The sequence below is a fragment of the Anolis sagrei genome, chromosome 3 (genome assembly GCF_037176765.1).
Source record: "Anolis sagrei isolate rAnoSag1 chromosome 3, rAnoSag1.mat, whole genome shotgun sequence".
Classification (NCBI taxonomy): Eukaryota; Metazoa; Chordata; class Lepidosauria; order Squamata; family Dactyloidae; genus Anolis; species Anolis sagrei.
In genome coordinates this window covers 94,993,545-95,009,353 of record NC_090023.1, presented here as the reverse complement: position 1 = coordinate 95,009,353, position 15,809 = coordinate 94,993,545, and the positions used below count along the sequence as shown (strand labels likewise).

The following is a 15,809-nucleotide window of genomic DNA, read 5'->3' as shown; positions in this document are numbered from 1 at the left end:
AGCAAGATGTACATGGAGAATCACTGTACTAGTGTAATGGACATGATTTCATTTTAATTGTCAACATTTTGGTCTTGAATTCATAGAATCATAGAATCAAAGAGTTGGAAGAGACCTCATGGGCCATCCAGTCCAACCCCCTGCGAAGAAGCAGGAATATTGCATTCAAATCACCCCTGACAAATGGCCATCCAGCCTCTGCCTAAAAGCTTCCAAAGAAGGAGCCTCCACCACACTCCGGGGCAGAGAGTTCCACTGCTGAACGGCTCTCACAGTCAGGAAGTTCTTCCTAATGTTCAGATGGAATCTCCTCTCTTGTAGTTTGAAGCCATTGTTCCGCGTCCTAGTCTCCAAGGAAGCAGAAAACAAGCTTGCTCCCTCCTCCCTGTGGCTTCCTCTCACATATTTATACATGGCTATCATATCTCCTCTCAGCCTTCTCTTCTTCAGGCTAAACATGCCCAGTTCCCTAAGCCGCTCCTCATAGGGCTTGTTCTCCAGACCCTTGATCATTTTAGTCGCCCTCCTCTGGACACATTCCAGCTTGTCAATATCTCTCTTGAATTGTGGTGCCCAGAATTGGACACAATATTCCAGATGTGGTCTAACCAAAGCAGAATAGAGGGGTAGCTTTATTTCCTTAGATCTAGACACTATGCTGCTATTGATGCAGGCCAGAATCCCATTGGCTTTTTTTGCCGCCACATCACATTGTTGGCTCATGTTTAACTTGTTGTCCACGAGGACTCCCAAGATCTTTTTCACACGTACTGCTCTCGAGCCAGGCGTCACCCATTCTGTATCTTTGCATTTCATTTTTTCTGCCAAAGTGGAGTATCTTGCATTTGTCACTGTTGAACTTCATTTTGTTAGTTTTGGCCCATCTCTCTAATCTGTCAAGATCGTTTTGAATCCTGCTCCTGTCCTCTGGACTATTGGCTATCCCTCCCAATTTGGTGTCGTCTGCAAACTTGATGATCATGCCTTCTAGCCCTTCATCTAAGTCATTAATAAAGATGTTGAACAGGACCGGGCCCAGGACGGAACCCTGCGGCACTCCACTTGTCACTTCTTTCCAAGATGAAGAGGAAGCACTCTCTGTGCACTCTCTGTGAGCACTCTCTGTGTTCGTCCACTTAACCAATTACAGATCCACCTCACCGTAGTTTTGCCTAGCCCACATTGGACTAGTTTCCTTGCCAGAAGTTCATGGGGGACCTTGTCGAAGGCCTTACTGAAATCCAGGTACGCTACATCCACGGCATTCCCCGCATCTATCCAGCTTGTAGTTCTATCGAAGAAAGAGATCAGATTAGTCTGGCATGACTTGTTTTTGATAAGTCCATGTTGACTATTAGCGATGACTGCATTTGTTTCTAAGTGTTTGCAGACCGCTTCCTTAACAATCTTTTCCAGAATCTTGCCCGGTATCGACGTGAGGCTGACCGGACAGTAGTTGTTTGGGTCATCCTTTTTTCCCTTCTTGAAGATTGGGACCACATTGGCCCTCCTCCAATCTGCTGGAACTTCTCCCGTTCTCCAAGAACTCTCAAAGATGATTGCCAATGGTTCTGAAATGACTTCCGCTAGTTCCTTCAATACTCTGGGGTGTAGTTGATCTGGCCCTGGGGACTTGAACTCATTAAGAGCGGCCAGGTATTCCTGGACGACTTCTTTCCCAATTTGGGGTTGGATGTCCTCCAATCCCTCATCCACTCCATCTTGCTGAGGTTGAAGATGACTCTCTTTTTGTGAGAAGACCGAGGCAAAGAAGGCATTAAGTAGTTCTGCCTTTTCCCTATCCCCTGTCAGCATTGCCCCATCTTCTCCTCGAAGAGGTCCTATCGCCTCCTTGTTTTTCCTTTGTCTACTGACATAAGAATAGAAGCCCTTTTTATTGTTTTTAATGTCCCTGGCAAGTCTGAGCTCGTTTTTTGCTTTAGCCTTGCGGACCTTTTCCCTACAGGTGTTGGCTATTTGTTTGAATTCTTCTTTGGTGATTTCTCCCTTTTTCCACTTCTTGTGCATGTCTCTTTTGTGTCTTAGCACAGTTGTAAGTTCTTTGGACATCCATTCTGGCTTCTTTGCACTTGTCCTATTTTTTCTCTTTGTTGGCACGGTTTGCAATTGCACCTTGAGTATTTCACTCTTGAGAAATTCCTATCCATCCGTAACTCCCTTGTCTTTTAGTATCTGTGTCCACGGAATGCTGCTCAGCATTTCCTTCATTTTTTGGAATTGTTCAGTGCAAGACTGATAAATTTGAGCAAATGCACAGACACTCCCACATCCATATTTTCTGGACCATGGGAAATCAATCATATACAGTAATACCAATACAGGCACTCCAGGTGTTTTGTGTGCTATCATTCCTAGCATAACCAGCTAAGACCCAAAATATTATCTTCACATTTTACTATTCCTCTTATCCTTACTGCTGCTATATGACTTATGCACTTTACTCATTAGCCTATTCTTTACATTATTGTTGTACCAGTCTGCCCACCCTGATGATAACTTGAATTTGTTATTAGTTGTTGGTTTTGACCCGTTTTATATATTGTTATAATGTTGTTATTTTATTTTGTTTTATACTGTTGTTATGCATTTTAATGTGTTACATTTTTTACTGTGTTAATCTGGCTTGGCTCCATGTAAACCGCTCTGAGTCCATTTGGGGAGATGGAGGCGGGGTACAAAAATAACGTTTATATTATTATATTATTATGGATGTACTAGTCCAGAAAGAACTGGAACCCCACCATTGTCCTTTTGAGATCCCCCCCCCCCCACACACACACACACACCTCCCGAAACATTGTTTTGATGTCAGGGATGGATTGTTCTATCTTCTGTAATCTAGATAGATAGATGAACAGATATGGATACGTGTTGACTCAATCAAGCTTATTAGTGAGGTAATAGCAGAAGAAAGATGTATTTTGCTTCCAAAGCTTTCATATAAATATGTAAATTTTAATATCATAAATATATTTTAATATATCGTTTTGTTTTATATTTAATTACTTCAATTATTTATTCCAGTCTCATTAATACGTGTGGGCTTCTCCTATCTTTGATTCTTATCTTACATAATTTATTTTATTATTGTAAACACATCCATACTTTAATACCTTTGTTTCTTTTCCTGCTATATTTTTATTTTGTTGATCCTTTCTCTATTCAAAAATATTAATATTATTCTTCATGTACAAGATAAACGATTTATTTATTTCAAACATTTCTATATAGAAAATACAGAATTTGTCTAGTATGTTTATTCTAAGGAAACTGGACAGCTATAGAAATTTTACAGAAAATGTTTGTCAGAAGAGGGCAACCAAATTGTTAAGAGGCTTGTAAACCATGCATTATGAGGACTGAACTAGACTCTAGTCCCCCTGGCTCCCCATGATTAATAACTTCTGATTTTGTCCCTGATAGCACTTTATTATTACTTACAACTGTACTTACTAAATGAAACTTTAGGTCTGTTCTTGCACCTTACAAAATGTTTAGTTTCTACTATAAGTAAGACTTGGAAGACTGAATAACTTATCAGAGATTCTGGGAATTGTGCAATAATTTGGCTGTCAACTATGGATAATCTACTGACCCACCCAAAGCCTGAATTTTCCAACATCTGCAACTTGTTAGGTGAGACGATGTGTCTCGTTTTCCAGCATCTAGAGACTCTAAATAAGAAATTAGATCATGTCATTGCAGGCATATCCTTGATGATGGCCGACCCAGTGAGAAAACATTACGATCAAAAAGAAGGGGATATGTTCAACTCATTCCAACTGATCGGGGATGGGATTTTGGAGGGGGAGGGGGAGGTTTCACACCAAATTGGCGTGGGAAGGGAGGGATTAGATGATAACAATCTAAGGGAAGAGGAAGAGGGAAAGTCCCAAAGTGAAGAGGTAATTCAAGATTGTAAGGCCTTTTTTTATAACCTGAATCGCACCATTAAGCCCTTGGACTGGAAGAGTTATGAGCTGTGTAGCCAACATAAAAGTCAGATATACCACAGAACCCTTCAATCCAAGAAAGTGGTCCTTGATGTCTCTGACACCTATTGGAATAGGGGTAGATGAGCCACCCATCACTTGGTCAAAAGATCCCTAGGGCAGCTCCTTAGGAAACATGCCATGGATATAAACATTGAATCAATCTTATGGTTGAGTAAAGATTACAGCACAAACAACTTATGGTTGCTACTCACCTTTGGTGATACCAACATCTCCAGGGACATTCTCACCCATAGATCAACCCTTCTGGGTTGGGGGATTCAAGTAAATAAGGTGTTCCAAGACTTAGCCCCCCGCCCTTTGATAGAGGGACTGAAAATTAGACCCAAAGTTTAGAAACCCTCAGTCAATTCCCAGAGGCAGCCTGTGTTCGATCCATCGACCTATAATAAGGAAGTGTCCCCTACCCCATTAAATTCTAACTGAACTGTGCCCCAAACTCTGCCCCTATTCCAGCTCTCCCTGGTCTCAAGAGACTCCACCAGCCTGTCCACTCTTGAGTGTTGTGACTCAGTCTGAGCCTGAATCTGAGTCTGAACTTTCTGGGCCTGCTGGGTCTTCTGAGCCTGTCTTTTTGCAGGACGACGAGGAGGCTGATGGGTTACAGATTTCTGTACATGTTACAGACGGGGCTGATAGTGTGGCTTCTGAAGGAGAAACAGCAAGCCTGTTCCCCAGGGAACGGAATGTGCCTTTAGATAAAGATAGTGAAACAACTTCACAAGTTCAGGTGGATCCTTTTGGTTCCCAGACTGATGAGGCCCAGCTGGCTGGAGATAATGAGTTGCTTAGCCTTGATGATAAGACTGAATTAATGACTAGACAAGATGGTTTACAATTAAGAGTTCATAGAAGTTCACATCTGGCCAGCATGTGTGAAGTCAAAGGTCAACACAATGCTTTTATGTTTGGGAAAACTATTTAATGATGCAGCCGACAGGCAATCTCTGTCAGTCCAACGTTACTCTTCCCATGTTAACTTCTGTGGATTTACCTTGGCTTTTGCCAGCTCGCCTCTGGCTTCTTGAGACTTGGATCTTGTTCCTGTTTGTACCTGTTTACCATGGACTCTTGTTTGACCATTGCTTAGCGATTATGCTTCATGGTTTTACTTTTGAATCTTGGGAACTTTGTCTTTACATTTAAGACTCTGTTTTGCCTATGGAACTTTTGCATTTCTATTTCTCTGTTTTGATTTTGCTTTTTCTCAATAAACTACAAAACCTACAGCCTTGGTGTGAGTTGGTGTCTTGAGCAAGGTGAAAACTACCCTGAGTTGCAACATTGAGAGTCCCTTGTGTAGGACGCCCTCCCCCCAATCAAATGTTGACAGCCTGCCCTTTTTTGGTCCATTGGATGATGTCCCTATGGGAGTGGGTGTCCACCATTGAAGTCGTGCTGGGGAGACGTAAATGCTTTTGTATATGCGATTCCAGAGAGAAGTGCAACAGAACATTTGAGACACTGGGGCGAGTTAGGTCGGAGTGCCACCATGACAGTCTCCTCGGGTTCAGGGCCATGCTGTTAAATGCTAGGTCCATAAATAGTAAAACAGCAGCCATCCAGGATCTGATCCTGGATGAACAAGCGGACCTAGCATGCATCACTGAGACCTGGTTGGATGAGCTGGGGGGGGTGTCAAACTCACCATGCTCTGTCCTCCAGGTTTTGGGGTGCATCAGCAGGCCAGACCCAGGGAGCAGGGAGGAGGGGTTGCAGTGGTCTATCTTGAGTCCATCTCCCTGGTCAAGTGCCCCAATGCCCTGGGTTTGAGAGTGTTCACCTGAGAGTGGGTAAGAGGGACAACTTGGGGATTCTGCTGGTGTACTATCCACCCCGCTGCACAGCAGTCTCCCTGCCATAGCTAGCAGGGGTGGTCTCTGACGTGGTGTTGAAATCCCAACAGTTAATAGTGCTGGGGGACTTCAAGCCTCCCAGACCCTGAACCAGTGTCTGAATCCAAGGAAGCCTCCCAGACCCTGAACCAGTGTCTGACTGCTGTGATGGACTGGATAAGGGCTAACAGGTTGAGGCTTAATCCAGACAAGACAGAGGTCCTCCTGGTCAGTTGTGGGGCCAACTGGGGTATTGGGTGGCAACCTGTGCTTGATGGGGTTACACTCCTCCTGAAAGCCCAGGTCTCTAGCTGGGGGGGCTTCCTGGATTCAACGCTGTCACTTGATGCTCAGGTGTCGGCAGTGGTCGGGAGGGCCTTTGCACAACTTAAACTCGTGCGCCAGCTGCAACCATACCTCGTGACGTCTGACTTGGCCAGCGTGGTCCAAGCCTTGGTTATGTCCAGATTGTACTATTGCAATGCGCTCTATATGGGGCTGCCCTTGGTACAACGGGACACAGTCAGGGTCCTTACTGGAGAAAACTATAGGGAGCATACAACACCCCTTTTTAAATAGCTTCACTGGCTGCTGATAAGCTGACGAGCCAAATTCAAGGTGCAGATTATGACCTATAAAGCCCTAAATGGTTCGGGCCCCACCTGTCTTCACGATTGCATCTCCCTCTATGAACCAGCACGAACGTTAAGATCTTCCGGGGAGGCCCTCCTTTCGCTCCCACCACCATCACAAGCACGGTTGGTGGGGACGAGAGAGAGGGCCTTCTCGGTGGTGCCCCCCCCCCCGGCCTCTGGAACACCTTTTCTGGAGAAATAAGACAGGCCCCATCCCTCCCCTCCTTTCGTAAGAGCCTGAAACCTGGTGGTTTAAGCTCTGCCCCAGAGTTCTAGTTCTGCCCCAGAGACTGCTGAAATTGGCCATATCTTTTTCTACCAATTACCTAGGTCACTTTCTTCTATTAAGCCCTGGAAATGTGCAGCCATAGACTCTGTCTAATTGCCCGAGCTCTCTAAAATTGCACTAGCCCGGCCCAGCCTTTTAAACTGCCTTGAAGAGGCAGGATTATTTTAAATATATGTGCTATTGTGGTTTTTAATGCTTATATTGTCTTGCTAATTTTATGTTTATGCTGTATGTATTGATTATGTTACTTGGAAACCACTCAGTCCTCTTGGGGAGATAGAGCGGCGTATAAATAAAGTTTTGTTGTCGTTGTAGGTACAGTATGTTTTTCCTGAGGATGGGAACAGTGAGACTTGATGACTAGAGGTTTTATTATCCATGCAGACATGATTTAAAACAAAGATTACAAATTACAAAAGTCAAGATTCTATTAGGAAGATTTCATAGACTATAAGTTGAACATATTGCCATGGAAGCAGTGGACTTGGAGATATTTGGCCCAATTTTGGGAATATTCTAGTTGTGAATTGCGACATGGCAGGAGTGGTCCCTTCAGTGATTCAATGATTTGGTTCAATGATTTTTTTTCTTGCATTGCAAACTCTCATTTCTAGGTGGTATGCTTATGGTGCATCTGTTAATTTTTCTCATGAAGCAAAATATCTTCAGCTGGTCATGCTTTTCTGTAATATATTGTGGCTGTATAAGATTTTTTTTAATTACTTGGCTATAAGCCACAAGAAAACTAAAGAGGCTGTTTCCTTTTTAATGTAGCCAGTATGTAATAATCTTTGGTTTCTTAGACTTACTGTAACTGCATATTGAATGCTTTTCAAAGCTGGGTAGATTAAACTCATAAAGCAAAGCAAATGATGTTCAAATGATTTGTCTTGCTTGGATGAAGTTCTTCATTTTGGGATTAACATGCCATTTTCTATATGATTTAATAGATTATGAAATGGCTCTATCAAATAAGTAATAGTTTCCCAATCAGTTAGTTTGTCACATCTTTTGCTACGGATACCAGATATTCACGATGTTTATCACAACCTTTTCTTAAAGTTTTTAATGTGAAAGTATACAAAAAATTACTGTACTATATTCCATATTTTAAATAGACAGAAAAAGAACAAAGAAAAAAAGATATCCCTAAAATGATTTGTAAACAATTACAAAATAACTGGTATTCTTTTGCAGCGCGGCACAAAACAATTTTTTTTAGTGTGGAAGGAAGGAAGGAAGGAAGGAAGGAAGGGTCATATGTTCCAAAACACTTTAACTTAATCTGTCTTGTCACTGTTCTTCATCTGTTTAAGCAAAAATGGTTGTAGTTCTCCATTTTGATGTTTGCTATTTTTTAAAATATATATATATAAATCTAATGAACATAAATTACCATAATCAAATGATAGCCTAGACCAATCCTTATTAAGTTGGCTTATGAGATAAATTTCCTTCTTTGAAGGCAAACATTTATTTCATTATTAATTATATTTTTATTTCACATTTCCTGCATTGAATTAGAGCTCATTGTTCCCCTCAATTTTGTCCTCTTTAATCCTATGAGGTAGGTCAGACTAAGAGAGAGAGGGTAATTGGCCCAAGTCTGCACAATAATTTTCATGGGGACTTGCATTTCAATTTTCAATTTACTCAGACCTTGTACAACACTCCATCAACTTGTGCAGGAATAGAATATATATACAATAAACACATATACAGAAACTACTAATTAATTTGGTAACAGCCATTGGCTAGTAGAAAAAGGACTTTTCTGAGCAGCAGTTATTTGAAATTGAAATGAAAATACTCATTTAAAAATGTGAGCATTTCTATTTGTAACTGTAAACATATTTAATGTACTATTTCATATTTTCATGCAAAAATGCATGTGCTGAAATGTTGAAAATATATTAATTATATCACATACAAAATTAATTATATAGTTGTTCCTCTATTTTAATGGAGGTTGGAGGTACAACTCCTCTGCAAAAGTAGAAAACCACAAATGTCTCAGGACAGGCAGCAAATGGGATGCCACCACTCTGGTTCCTGTACGAGGAGTTGTCTTTGCACATCAATTCATTTACACTGGATAACCCAGCTCCTTTTCCACCCATACCATCACATAGATGGCAGAACTGGTTCCCCCTCCTCTACCTGAGTGCAGCATGTCCCTGTTGCTCCTGGTACTCCTCTTCCTTTGTCCAAGTAGAACAGATATTTGTGGAACACAGGAAGAGAGAGGGGGGCTAGATATGTGGGATATACAAATTGGCATGAGCCAGCTTCTTCTTGTACTTAAATGATGTAGGCCTCTATTTTGCCTGAGAAAGGAAGGGGATTTTTGTGTTGAATAGAGATTTTCCGTATGCACAATTCCTTAGGATAGGACTGCCATGTAAAGGTTCACTGCCATGTAAAGGTTCACATATACATGGCCAGAAAATAAAGTGTAGATGTTGCATACGTCCCAGCACCCAGGCTGGGACGTATTATCCTGAGAGAAACAGTTTATAGCCAGGCCAAAAAAAAAAAAAAACCCTGCAAAGATCCAGATCCTCCTTGAAGATCCGAATGTTTGCAGATGTCAAGGCAGTGGAGACTTCCATCTGGGATTGCCATCCATGATCACAGGTGCCATCCTGTGCTCCCCACTGCCATCCTGTGCTCCCTGGGCTTAGGCAGTCCAGGGAGGTGAGGTGGAAGTGTCACCCTTCCCTCCCTGTCCCCAACCCCTCTCCCTAGAAAGCCACCTTACTGTTCCCGAAGGCTGTGTCCTTGTTTGCCTGTAGTAATGACTTAACAGATATTTGGAGAAGGGAGAAGGGCTTCCCTCTGCAAGGCCGTCACATCATCACTGCAGATGAACAAGGAATCAGGCAGTCTCCAGAAATAGTAAGGAGGCTTTCTATGGATTTTGGGTTGGGGTGACTGGTCCAGTATGGTCAATAAAGTGGCTTCTCGCCACCATGTGTGAAATGCCAGTTCATTTCACATTTTGTGTGTAGAAGCTCCCATAAACCCAATTTTGGGAGGCAATAATGTTTCAAACTTGCAAATAATAAAATCTGCAATTGTGAAACCTGTGAAAGTGGAGAACTAATGGTATTCCATAAAAAATGATCCCTGATTTTATATGCCTTTTTTGTTCCTGTTCTCTTTTAAACCTCCTTCTATTTTTTTCTGCCCTGCTGCTCAGTCTCTCACTTTCCTTCTCTTGTTTTCTCATGTTTCACTTTCTTCTCCATCACCATTGCTAAATCTTCTTCAGCATTTTTTTCATCCTCAATCATGATCTTTTCCCATTTCCTTTATTCTCTTCAGTTTCATTTCTCTTCTCATTTTCTTTCCTCACATATTCTTTTTCATATATCTGGATTCTCATCATCCCTCTCTTTTGTCTTCTTTTTTCTACATGCCTTCTCCACTCCTTCATGTCTTGACTCCCCATAAAGGCTACAATTTCCCCCTCTTGTCTTTCTCCTAACATGTCCTCTTCTTTTCTCTTGTTTTGTCGATCATACCCAGTCTCTTCCACTATCTGCAGACTTTTCTTTCCTGTGCATACTTTCACATGGGTGATACTAACTCTAGTGAAACCACTCCAACTATTCACACAACACAGTAGGTGGAAGGAGAAACAATGGCATAGATAAGAACAATATTAGAATGGAAGTATGTTGTCTTTTTATCATTTTCAGGAAAATGCCATTGAATTATGTAAAATAATAATGAGGAAAAAGTACTTTATGTATTGAACTACATTTTAAAATGTGCCTCTCAACTAATTAAAACATTTTTCTATGATCTCTGCCTTAGAGACAACAAGGAGCACATGCTTCAGGTACCATGTAAACCAAAACTAATCTTGTGACAGATATTTATACGCAACTATGATTCATTTATAATTGGGAATAGTGGAGAATATTTTCTTTGTCAAATCCTTCAAGATTAACACAGATCTTGTTGCTAGCTCTTTGAACTGGTTTTCTCCAAAAGCTCTACAGTTGGATACCTTACACATCTGAATTATTTCAGCAGTAACATTTTACATATTACACAAGAAAGTATGAGCAGCATTTTGAAAGGATTTTATGGAATGTTGAATTGATGAAATGTCATAAAGATCAGACAATTATTCATGCCTTGAAAATGTGTTAGGAGGTGAAAATAGATTTGAAGTTTCTTCAAAATACACCAGGCTACATCTGTTCTGTGCTTCTAGAATGATCAAGTGATGACAAGCAAACAAATAGGTGAGAAAACCAAGTTTACTACTTTTTTCCCTGCTGAAAGTATGTGCACAAAATCACAACTGTCCATGATGTGTCAATTTAATGTGTAGAAGACAAGGAAAGGAGATGAAAGATAGCAAATCATACAGAGATGATTATGAAGGGGAAAATTTGATACTCCAAACCTAACTCTGGATATTATTTCACATGAAGAAAAGGTTTTTATGTCAGCACACGGTGGATAAGGTATATTTTTCCCAGCATTCTTAAACAGATATTCTTTAGAACATACTATTTTTCAAAACTCAAGTACTTTGTCCATCAGTGGGTCATTTTGAAAAGAGAAGCTGATATTAAGATTGACCAGTAAGATTGCACTTTGATATGTATGTGCTCTCCCTGTGTCTCCAATTTGGAAAGGTATTGACAAGGATGCAAATAGAAGGGTGAAGGATATGTCTCTTCTCTGGTTTATTTTACTTATTAATTTTTTCCAAAAATGAGATTCAAGTCAGCTATGAGATATGATGTGGCTTGAAAAAAAAATAAACTTGACATTAAGCATCAGTGTGACATTTTTTAAATGTTGTCTTTTGTTCTTTCATCATTCAGATTTCTTTGTTGCTTCTTTATGCTTTAGACAAGCCTCTAGTTGTACAATTCAAATTACATTTTCTAATTAGAGAGGGAACCTTTTTCCTGGAGGCAGATACCTGTGCAAACAACTGTGCTGCCAGCATGCTATTTCCTGTGATCAAGTGTGTCTGTTGATTTGTTTTGTACAGAATACCATACAGTAACATGCATCCTGTACACTTTAAAAGGTTTGACTAGTGCTGCTAATTGCTGAGAATTTCTGAGTCAAAGAATGCAAGTAGGAAAAGGATTGAAACACTTAATCAACATTCACTGGGAAATCCTTTCATGTTTTTCATGCCATTTATTCAGGAATAGCACCACCCCAAACTATGAGAAACTGAGTTTTGTTACAGCTATATGTTTATGTATCATCAAAAGTCAGTTTCATGTATTATCCATTTAACATATGACTCTTTGGCACCACTAACATCTGCACATGCACGTGCACGCTAGAATAGCAGGCACCTACTCATGAATGAAAGATGAATGAAATTCTATCCTGCCTAGAATTATGAAAAATTAAAGAACCAGAAGACATACTGGCTTATGTGCAAGATTTTCTCAGTTTAGATATGCAAAGACAATTTGGTCACAAGATCAGAACCATCCACCCGTCTTTCTTCATTTGCATAATGAATGGAAGGGGTACATGTTTGTCTGTTTTCTATCAGATGTCCATTAAGATTTGATATGTGCCATTAAGGAAGGCTCACTTATGAATGAGATATTGCAAACTGCCCTGTTATTAACAGATCTACTTGGGTCTTAGAAACTGAAGATAATGACTTTCTACACCCAATTCATCTGCAGTATGTCCTTCCTTTTTTATTTATATTCAACCAGCATTATGGTATTTTCATCATATCATTGAATCATTTGGTTTTAGTGGGCAAATTAGGAGCAGAGAAAGAAAAAAAGGAAGGAGAATACAACATGTCATATTTGATTAAAGTGCTAACCAACGAAACAATCTCTCGCTCTCATTCTCTCTTTCACACGCACCCACACTGGAGAGAGTTAGTAGAGACTTTGAGTCATTTTATTTATTAAAAAAATATTTTTGGACTGAGAAAAAGAAAGGAAAAACATGACCTTAGGACTTTTTCACATGGGGTTTTTTTTTACACCGTTTTTCCATTTGTCGACAAGACCTGCCTAGCATCATCAGAATGTGGGTGGCTTGGCCCCACCCACAGTCCTCCCAAATTGGAGAGGAAGCATCACAAGATGCTTCATCCTCCACGATGGCGAGGAAAGTGTTTTTCGAGTAGCTCCGATAGTGCTACCTGCACTTTCCTCTCCTTTTCCTCATATGATGAGGGAAAGGGCGATGGGAAACATTTATACCATCCTTTAGTCAAGTCAACTGCACTAATGCCACAGGTGAAATGAGAGAAAACTGTTATCTTTTAAAATTTCCTTTCCCTTTTTATCCCTCTGAATATTTCCTTGTTTGCTGAAGGTGTTTTTTTTTTCCAATTATGTGTTTTCTTTGGTTCATCAGATAAATTGTGTTCTCCTTACTTTATTTTTATTTATTTATTTATTTATTTATTTATTTATTTATTTCATACATTTCTATCCTGCTCTTCTCCCATAGGCATCAACGATGCTTACAACATATACATCAAAGAATACAATAAAACAGTAAAACAGTAAAATCATCTTAAAACATCAAACACATCAGCCAATACATTCATTTACCAGATAATATTAAAATGCTAGTAAAACAAAAATCAAACCGGGAAATCCAATGTTGCAACCCAAAATCCTTTCCTATTGTCATTATCATCTAAACACCTGGCTACAGAGCCAGGTCTTCAGATGTCTTCTAAAGGACAGGAGGGAGGTGGCCACTTGCTTTAGGACTTACTCACTTGTTCTTTTATTACTCCACAGTAATCCACAGAACTCTTCTCCTGCATGACATTTCAAATGAGGTAATTTTCTTCCTGTCAGCATTCTTCATGGGCCAACCATACATTGGCATTGGAAGACTATGACATGGTTGATGACTTGGTAGCTTAAATTGTTATTGAGAAAATATTCAAGACACGGTACCATGAAATAGTGAAATAAAATGCACTTATATTAAATTGTTTTTTGTTTATGCATGCCACACAAACACCCTGATGTTTCTATTCAATACAGTGAACTTAGCCCAGATGGAAACCTGGGACTTATTTTTGATGGCTAATTTTTTAGTAGAAAACAAAAACATGTAAGTTAACTAAGTTGATTTCCTAGTTCAAAACCAAGTTCAAAATCTATAGACAGATAATACATGTTAGAACTAAATACAATTAAAGAAAGGAGTACACACCATCATGTTTTTCAGCTTTTTTCATCATAGCAAAGGGTAAAACAATAGGTGCAGTGGGAAATATTGGAAATCCTAAAATGAGATCAAACTTTTAAACCATGGGTTAAGTCACCATTGCTCCCTTCCCTGTTCTTTTTACCACTGTCTTTTTGAAAGTGCAAAACAACTTGAACACTTTTATGTTATGATTTCCGATTGGAATTTAACTTATTCTGTGGATGTGTGTTTTGTAAAGAATGAAATTCTAGCACAAATGCCTCTGACTTTATTGAATGTAACTTCCCTGAGTCCCTACGGGGAGATAGGGCAGGATATAAATAAAGTTTTATTATATTTATAACCAAATATATGAAAGGTATGCTCCCATTGCTTGATAACCACATTTTATTTCTTGGTAAATATCTATATTAATATATTTATGTATTCATCGTGTGGATATTGTGTATCTTTAAACATGTGAAATACCAAGTTCTACTTATAAACTGTGATAATCTGAATCATTGTCCAAGCCATGAAGAACATTGCTCTCCTTTAACATTAATTCATTGAATGTCATTCTTTTATAAAACAGGTCTCTTTAAAAGAATCTCACCTTAAAACAGGAGAATGATGATCCTTTTACGTTTGATGCTTTTTCTATGGCTAACAAGCATTGCTACAAGCAAAAACATTACAAAGCCCAACATTATTCTATTCATGGCTGATGACCTGGGTATTGGAGACTTGGGATGTTATGGAAATACAACTCTAAGGTTTGGTTTAACTTCTGGTGATCTATGAAACTGATGTGTTTAAATAAATTCTCTAAAATGGTTTATCTTTAGTGACATTTTAGACTGCAACTCTACCACTTCCATACCATGGAATAGTGCAATGACAAATAACTGAGGCCCCTCTTACCCTGCCATATAACATTGAGATTATCTGCTTTAAACTGGATTATATGGCAATGTAGAAGGGGCCTTACTCTTGAAAAATTCAAAAGTGAAACACTGAAAAATTCAAAACTGCGTTGTTTGCTCTTATTCTATTTCTTATGCAATTGGAAATAAGTAGGCAAAGATATTTTGCATTACATTAGAGACTCGCATAAAAATAGTTGGTAGCATAAAGTTTTATAGACTAATTTCCTTCTTCAGATCCATATATGAAAGCATATGCTACCAACTCTATGCTTTAAGTTAGGCCCCTTCTACACTGCCACATATAAAATCCATATTATCTGCATTGAACTCAAGTATATGGTAGTGTAGACTCATTTAATACAGTTCAAAGCAGATAATCTGGATTATCTGATTTGATAATCTGGATTTTATGGCTGTGTGGGAGGGGGATGATAGCACTTCCAGACAGGCCCTATATCCCAGGATCTGATCCCAGGTTTTCTATTTATCCCAGATTATCTGTCAGCGCAGACTCATATGATCCAGTTTAAAGCAGAAAACCTGGGATCAGATCTTGGGATATAGGGCCTGTCTGGAAAGGATCTTAGTCTCTAATATGCTACAAGATCCCTTTGCATACTAACATAGTGATGCCTTTTAGTTCCTGCCTGTGGAAGGATTGGCCTCAACTTTGAAGAAACCTCTCATTAGAGTTTGGAAGAGTTGTTTTTGGACTCTCCCAGAATCCTTCATGCAACATGATTAGCCACTTGTGTAGTTGTCATCCAATCCCCTGCCCCAAACGAGTCGCCTTTGGCTGAGAAAGGCGGTATAAAAATGCAGTAAATAATAATAAAAAGTAAAAATAGAACAAAGTGTGCTCTGATCTCCTTCAGTATATGTACAGATTCTACTTGATAAATCAAATGCAT

At 39.6% G+C, this 15,809-nt stretch overlaps 1 protein-coding gene across 6 annotated transcripts in view; it reads left to right on the top strand.

Moving 5' to 3' along the window:
- Nucleotides 1-15,809, top strand: part of STS (steroid sulfatase) — a 130,524-nt gene that overhangs the window by 13,188 nt on the left and 101,527 nt on the right. For 3 of the 6 annotated variants that reach the window (XM_060769910.2, XM_060769908.2, XM_060769905.2), the window contains 2 exons: nucleotides 13,570-13,610; nucleotides 14,565-14,745. In XM_060769910.2, the coding sequence (XP_060625893.2) occupies nucleotides 14,600-14,745 (146 nt within the window). In that variant the 5' untranslated portion in view covers nucleotides 13,570-13,610; nucleotides 14,565-14,599. Of the gene's footprint in view, nucleotides 1-13,569; nucleotides 13,611-14,564; nucleotides 14,746-15,809 lie in introns of those variants that run through there. The other 3 variants (XM_060769907.2, XM_060769906.2, XM_060769909.2) reach the window with 2 other exon arrangements.